Here is a 7,504-nt window from a genome sequence, read left to right on the forward strand (position 1 = left end):
CTGACAGCTGCTTGGTCTCCACGCACGACCCCAACGCCATTACTTGTTGGAAACTTCATGGCTAGGTGGAAGGTAGACACAATGGCTTTGATCTTGTTCAGGAGTGGTCTTCCCAGGATAGTGTTATAGGCCATTGAGACACGTACCACTTGAAAAGATGTCATCTCTGTAACCTGTTTCTGGCCAGAACCCAAAGTTAGAGGAAGCTCGACGACACCTTCTGGAGTGATGACTCCTCCCCCAAACCCCTGGAGAGGAGATTTAACCGCTTTAAGCTACTGAGATGAGATTCCCATTTTGGCAAAAGCCTCTTGTGAAAGTATATTGGTCGCACCCTCGTTGTCAACCAAGATTCTCTTTACTTCAAAATTGGCCACAATCGTTGAGATGACCAAGGTATCATCATGTGGAAGTGATACACCTTCCAAGTCCCTGGTTCCAAAAGTAATATCCTCCAACTTTCCATGAGGCATCCCAGAGGCCAAGGTATATTGTCGGGTATATTGTTTTCTTCCACTATTCGAGTCTCCTCCCGAGGCAAACCCCCAATGATGATATTGATGGTTCCAGCAGTGGGTTGACCATCCCTTTTTGCTTCAGGGGCTCTTTCCCTACCACGATCATTCCTCGGGCATTTGTCATTACTGACGTAGGAACTCAGGAGTCCTCTTTTAATAAGGGCTTCAATCTCCCGTTGCAGGGGCCTTACAGTTCTCCGTGGTATGCCCATGATCCCGATGGAACTCACAGTACGTGTTCATGTCCCTGGATTCGGGTGGTGACCTCATTCTAGCAGGCCATTTGAGTTCCTTCATATCCTTGATCTCCATCAATATATTTATTTTTGACGTATTTAAACGCGTGAATGACGTCGGGGGAACCTCCTGTCTCTGTTTTCTCCGAGGTGGTTCTTGACGGGGGTTCGGGTCGTGCTGTCGTTCATGTTCGACCCTATCATGGGATGGTCCAACCTTTCTCAGGTTCAATGTTTCCTCCATATTTATGTACTTCTCGGCTCGGGTAAGAAGCTCGGTCACTGTCTTTGACGGAGTTTTGGATAATGACATCTTGAAAGCCTCACACTTTATAGCATATGTGAGGGCAGAAACTGCTACAGTTATATGTAGGTCGGGAATCTGAAGTCTTTCCTTGTTGAACCTGGTCATGAAGTCACGTAGGGTCTCATTTTGCCCTTGTCTAAGTTGCATGAGGGAAGCCGCTGTCTTCTTGATGCGTTTATTGCTTGCGAAGAAAGCAGAGAACTTGCCCGCCAAATTTGAGAATGAGGCTATGGAGTTGGCCTCTAAGGTCGAGAACCAATCCCTAGCAGCATTTGTCAAAATTTGCGGGAAGGCCTTGCACATCACCTGATCCGATGCGACCTATAGATTCATGACGTCCGTGTATACTTTAAGATGATTGATTGGATCGGTGGTCCCGTCATACTCTTTGATCCTAGGATACTTAAATCTTTTTGGCAAGGGGAATGTCAATATCTCGAGAGTGAAAGGAGTGTTGGGACTGAATCTTGTTGACCCTTTGTTGGCCTGAAGTAGGCCCGCCGTAATTCCTTCTTGAATAATCCTAGCGAGTTCTTCGGACTCCATGGTCACTAATCTCGAGGCCGAGGTCATACGTGGTATGCCTGAGGCCCCTGCTCCGCCATTGTCAGGGACATGTCGCTGAGCTCGAGCTCAAGCATCAGCCATAAAACCCCCCTGGGGTGCCGGTGTGGATGACGGATGCGAATTCCTTTGACTTAGCAGCTGAGTCAGTGTGGCGACCTGTTGTCTGAGCTCTTCAAAGGCTCCGGTATTGACGACTGTCGGCTGGGGCTCTGGCACTTTTGATGATTCCCTTAAGGAACAGGGATATCCTCAGGAGGAGGTTGATTTGGAGCGGATGAGCTTGCTGGTGGAAGACCTGAACGTGTGTTTACCCTGGCTTTTGGTAGCGCTTCCCACAGACGGCGTCAATGATGCTACCAAAAATCGTACCTGTTGATTTTCTGAGCTTGACGACTGATAATGAGTACGAACAAGATCTTCCGGTACCTGAAACAAAGGCGTCGAGGTGTGTCCTCGTCGCCTCTCTGATGCTTAAGTCAGAGAGAGAATTTGTGCGTAAGGCTATGAACTGAAAATTATGTAAAACGTACCTGAATAATGATCAAGGGCTTTGTATTTATAGAGGTAGGTGGTGTGTTCATACTAGGATTCCGTAGTGCACTTGTAATAGGACAACTTGATTTTGCAATCTTATACCAATGAGTCCTACGCGAGATAGGAGTTTGAATTGTGGTATAACTGGGATACCAATTATTTAATAGAGTTCTTCTGGGCGTAGGAGACATAAGTTGAGGAGTTTAAGTCAGAATAAATTTCTTAGTAGATAAGGCGTTGACGCGGGGGACATGTCGAGGACGTAATCCCGAGGACACGTCGAATGACGTTCCACAAACTCTTGGGTCAAGAGCTCGGGCATGTGAAAGACATCCCGAGCACATATATCCCGAGCATACTGATACACAAATCGACGAAATAGAGTCCTCGGGTTTGTATACGTCGGAAACAGTATTTGGTAACATCAATCTATATTACCAAAAAGGGGGAAAAAATCCTAAAAACTACAAAATATTTTTGAATAGCTTACCTACCTTGAGAGATTCTCTTGAAGCAATAATACATAGATCTAGTCGTCATTAAAGCCACAAAGGATTATCTAAATTTATTCATTTCTGTCGATAAGCCCCAATCACATACTAGGAATTCTTTTTTAAGTTCTTCTTTAGGTTAATTAATCTAATCTAATATATTAGCCTCAGTTTACGATGGAATCTTTTCCAATTATAATAAAACTAGGACTGGAATAATTTATTTATTTATTTATTTTTTAAAATTCAAATTATTAAGTGAGGTAGAACCTTCCAAATTGTTAAGAGCCAAAAGCCACCAACTCACCCTTCAAAAAATTAACAATTATCTTTTTCTCGAAGGTGCTCTGCATTTTTTCTCAAGCAGCGGAACCGTCGGTGTTGTGTTTCATGTGCCAGATCAGTTCTACTGCCAGCAAATTCATTGACGTCATGGCTTGCCTAATCACACTATTATATAATGTTTTTATATTACAATAAATATATAAATAAATATTACTACTTACCACCAGCTGGCAGTGGCTGCTATGTCTGAACATTGACAATTTACACACTTTAGAGCACTTAAAAATTATAATTATCTCACCACAGTCGGCCACCCAAATATATGGTACAAATATTAATTTGGGTCTCAAATAAAAATTAATTAAGACAAATGGTAAAACCAATAATCGATTTTGAAGATAAAATTTCTGAGTTCAATTTTTCAGATACAAGATGTTAAACACCTTTTGCAGTTTATACCATTTGGTTAGAAAGAATATGTAATGGAAATAACGAGATACACATTGTACATAAGAACTTTTCCAATTCTTGTTTCCTTTAAAATTGTACGATATTGCCCCCGTCGTTCGATTTCATGATGTCATTGAAGTACATACCAATACTAAATGAATCGACTTAATCTATGAAAAGAACTTTAGACTTGATACATGAGGCAAAGATTATATAAAAAAATAAATTAGTAAAAGAATAAGATTCAATCTATTTATGGAATAAAGCCAAAGAGTCATATACAAATAATCTTAAAAACAAATGATCCTCTAAAATCCAATGTAGTACAATGAAATGAACAATCACGACAAATATACCATAGAGAAAAGAAGGGGTGGAGAGAATAAAGACAAGGGGAAAAGGAAAATTACTATTAAACCCAACAAATGGATAAAATGAATCACATCCGTCCAAAGAAGTACAGATCTATGTCCCGACAAACCTCCACGTGTCGAAAACTACATCAACGCCACAGCAAGAAGTGTTGTAGCAAGAACGGTGCCACCGATGGCGGCTCTCTGGACGAAACCGGCGTTAGTACCATCAGATGGAGGCTGATCAGCGGAGGGTCCGGAAGATGGAGGCTGATCAGCGGAGGGTCCGGCTGGGGTAGGTGCAGTTGGTGAAGCAGCGCCTGGTGCGGTTGATGGGGATGGAGTTTCACCGCTGGGTGATGGGGTAGGGCTGGTCCCTGGGGCTGGAGATGGAGCGGACGGAGCTGGAGATGGAGATGGAGATGGTGTAGCAGTGGGTGGCGCCACCGAGGGAGCTGGTGTGGGTGTGGCGGTGGGTGAAACCTTGGGTGCACCAGCTGGTGCTTGTGCCATACATGCGGTGGCGAAGAGTGCTAAAAGTATGGTTACCTTAAACCCTAACGATGAAGCCATTGTGCCGGAGAAAGCTTTTTTCTTGCGTAATGAATTGGAAAGGTGGTGGTGAGTGCTCGAGATTTTTTAACTTTGAAGGTGGACAAAAGTAAGTGTAAAGTGAAGAATATATAAAAAACAGGAGAGAGAAAGAGATGCGATGTCAATAAATGAGAAGATTCCTTGTGAGGGTTATGTATATAATCAGCTTGTACAGACATGCATGTGTTTTCGTGCTTCCATTTCTAATTCAATTAATGAAATATTTGTACCGCTAAATAAATTTAAATCAATAATAATAAATTAGTAGCTAGTTTACGCGTTTAATTTTAGAGCAACTCTATACATTTATACTCTGGTGATGTTTTTCATATTTTCTCGAGATTATGGCTCGTATCCATACATTTAATTAGCTTTATCAATTCACCCTATATCACCTATCACATTATATGACGATCATTCACACTTTGTACATATGTATAACGTTATTCATATTTTAGGAGAGCGTAAACGAAATTACTCGATTACACTAAATTGTACTTTAATAGCAAACAATCCAAATCGACGAGTGTTTTATCCAATCAAAATGAAGAATTTTTAAAGAATAACATTGTTTATCATCAGCAATTTGGGTGACAATGAGCTACTAATTATTGTTAGGTAAAACTATAAAGCATTTTATTTCATTGAATAATGAATGAGGAATCCCTAATGATAGATAGTTTTACTGATCTTTAATCTAATATTGTTACAAAATATGATTACTGGTATACCAAATATCATAAATTATTGGATTTCACGTTAAGAGAAAGCGATTTTTAATATTTTAGATTTATCACATTCTTTTTTGATAACTCTTCTTCAACAAGAAGAAAGAGAAAACAAAAAACAAAGGTTGGAATGATTCAAGTACAAATGAGCTGTATTTGTTAGGAGCTTCATCACATGGACGGAGGAAAAAGGAAGGAAAAGAGGAAACCTTTATGGTGGAATTTCTTTAGTTTGTTAAACAACTTTGAATACGTGTAACCGCGTAGACAAATTCAGCATGTAGTCATTTTCGTATGGTTTGGTAAGATGTCACCATCCTTTTTACCAGAATGTGTATATGCTTGGTCGGTCACGATCTTTTGATTAACCAATAAGAAAACAAAGAAATGAAAACAAAACAAATTTGACATGAATGATAACTTTTCATACTTCGGGCAACCTAGGAATTCCATTTTGACGACTGGGCACTTGGTGCATTATGGTAGAGGTGTTAGATTGAAGAAGAGTTAAAGATGTAAGCCTTATTATGGACCTATCGATCGATTTATCTAAATTCAATGTCACAAGTTTAATAGTATGAGCATACTCAATATGGGATTATCTACTTCGGTAACATAGTTCTGAATATTTAGAAATGAGACGTGCCACAATAATAAACAATGATCTTGATTATGATTAGAATGATATGGCTCTTACAAATATTATAATAAAGATGCTTTCACTCAACTACTACCATTCTCATATCATCTACAAAACCAAATACAAAGTAATAAGATTAAATAAATAAATTATAGACGGTTACGTAACGGGAACATACCACGTAAGCATTTTAGGGTGCCTTCAATTGCCACATTATCTCCTTTCTGGCAGTCGAGGAGTAGGACATGCACTATTGTCCAAAATATACGTTATTTTCCGTTTGAATTATTGACAAAGAGTACCAGATGATTTATTACGACAACAATAAGATTATGCATTGTGTATCAAGTATATGACAAGAAAAGTCTCCATCGAAAAAACTTTCTTTACATCATTAACCAGATTGTCATCTGTTATCTACTCTCCAGCAAATTCTAGGCCGCAATCGAACCATAATCCCCAATTCTTCTTCAAAACACTTGTTAGGTGCCCATTTGATATTTTATTAAACAATGATTATCAATTAATGACTTATTCATAGTGCACAAATAATTCAAGCGATGATGGAGACAGAGTGTTTTGACAGAGAGAGGGGGAAAAATCGTTTTTTGGGGTTTTATTAATTAGCTGTATTATAGCCGTTAGTTGATAGATAATTGGGGAGAGAGAAAATAAATTAAACTAATCCATCTCTATTGAAAGGGGACAAAAAACATCGTCGTTTTTCTTAGTTGACCTAGACTTTTTGGCATTTTTGCTTAAATTATTTGACAAAATTAAGAATGAAATAAATATACAAATAAATAAAGTTAACGAATCTTTAGGTTGGCACATAAAATATTAGCCCCGTTTGGTAGCAATTTTTCATTCAAAAAAATTATTTTTTTAACTGTTATTTCATTATTTCAACAATTATTTTTGACTTCTTCACTCACAATTGGAATTCATTTTTCTTTCTAACGGTCAAAAAATCATCACTACTGAACATGCCCTTAACGATACATTAAGTCTACATAACTAAATAGTAAAATAACATTTCAGATGGTACCCAAAACATTGAACCATATATGTAGGTCGAAATTTACAAGAAGAAATTTCACTACCATAAAGCTATTTTAGTTACAATCCTCGTTTATTGGGTTTTGGCCACCTACTCTCTTGCTTTCAATTTCTACCACTGAACAAGCGAAAGTATTCAAACATGGTATAACGTTTTCTGCAAAAGCTTGCAAAAAATAAAAATTTTGATGATTTTATTTAGTGGTGGATATTTTAACTGAACTGAACCTCTGATTTTGATCTAGTTCATGTTTCTTGGTTCTTGAAACGAAACTGTAGATGCTCGACTTTTGAATCAAAATTGTCTTTTTTATGAGTGTTTTATTTTTTATAATTTATTCAGTCTAATTCAACGATCCAACCAACAAGTAGCAAATTTACAAGACCCAGCAAGTAGTACACTTTTAATGCGCAAGTAGTAAATATCCTAATAAATCAGATTCGTTTGTTTGGGTAACTGAATCATATCACTCTTGTACGTAGACACTCTCGACCTCACTTTACATGTTGCCGGCTCCTACTAACCTTTCTTGAGGTGCTGCAAGCTAAGTAACTAGCAGAATTTGATGCTATTATGCAAGATATTTGGTTTTATTTGTTGGAATATTTATAGTGGATTAAAAAAGTGTTGAAATATGTATTTTATTTCCCTATTTCTACTAAATAATGGAAAGATCATGTTGACCTCAAAAAGTGTTGCCAACAGATGTCAGTCCCACCCGCGCACACGTGGACGAATGTC

The 7,504-nt window shown here is 38.4% G+C and overlaps 2 protein-coding genes across 2 annotated transcripts; both read right to left on the reverse strand.

The window, feature by feature from the left end:
• Positions 1-683: 683 nt before the first annotated feature.
• LOC111390518 lies at positions 684-1,607 on the reverse strand. The gene is made up of 2 exons (XM_023015572.1): positions 1,410-1,607; positions 684-1,367 (listed from the first exon to the last, which is right to left on the reverse strand). The coding sequence occupies exons 1-2, from the start codon at positions 1,605-1,607 to the stop codon at positions 684-686; spliced, it is 882 nt and encodes a 293-aa protein (XP_022871340.1).
• A 2,011-nt stretch (positions 1,608-3,618) lies between these two features.
• LOC111390511 (classical arabinogalactan protein 4-like) lies at positions 3,619-4,442 on the reverse strand. Its single transcript, XM_023015560.1, has one exon. It carries the CDS (start codon positions 4,312-4,314, stop codon positions 3,886-3,888), a length of 429 nt encoding a protein of 142 aa, XP_022871328.1. The 5' UTR covers positions 4,315-4,442; the 3' UTR covers positions 3,619-3,885.
• Between the last annotated feature and the right edge of the window lie 3,062 nt (positions 4,443-7,504).

Source organism: Olea europaea, unplaced genomic scaffold (assembly GCF_002742605.1).
Source record: "Olea europaea var. sylvestris unplaced genomic scaffold, O_europaea_v1 scaffold686, whole genome shotgun sequence".
NCBI lineage: Eukaryota > Viridiplantae > Streptophyta > Magnoliopsida > Lamiales > Oleaceae > Olea > Olea europaea.

Bases quoted from the DNA above. Each gene is read 5' to 3' on its own strand.
- LOC111390518 (XM_023015572.1), bottom strand. From the start codon at position 1,607: ATGGAGTCCGAAGAACTCGCTAGGATTATTCAAGAAGGAATTACGGCG. The intron at 1,368-1,409 runs GTATACACGGAC...GCATCGGATCAG, and splicing joins ATCCAATCAATCATCTTAAA to GTGATGTGCAAGGCCTTCCC.
- LOC111390511 (XM_023015560.1), bottom strand. From the start codon at position 4,314: ATGGCTTCATCGTTAGGGTTTAAGGTAACCATACTTTTAGCACTCTTC.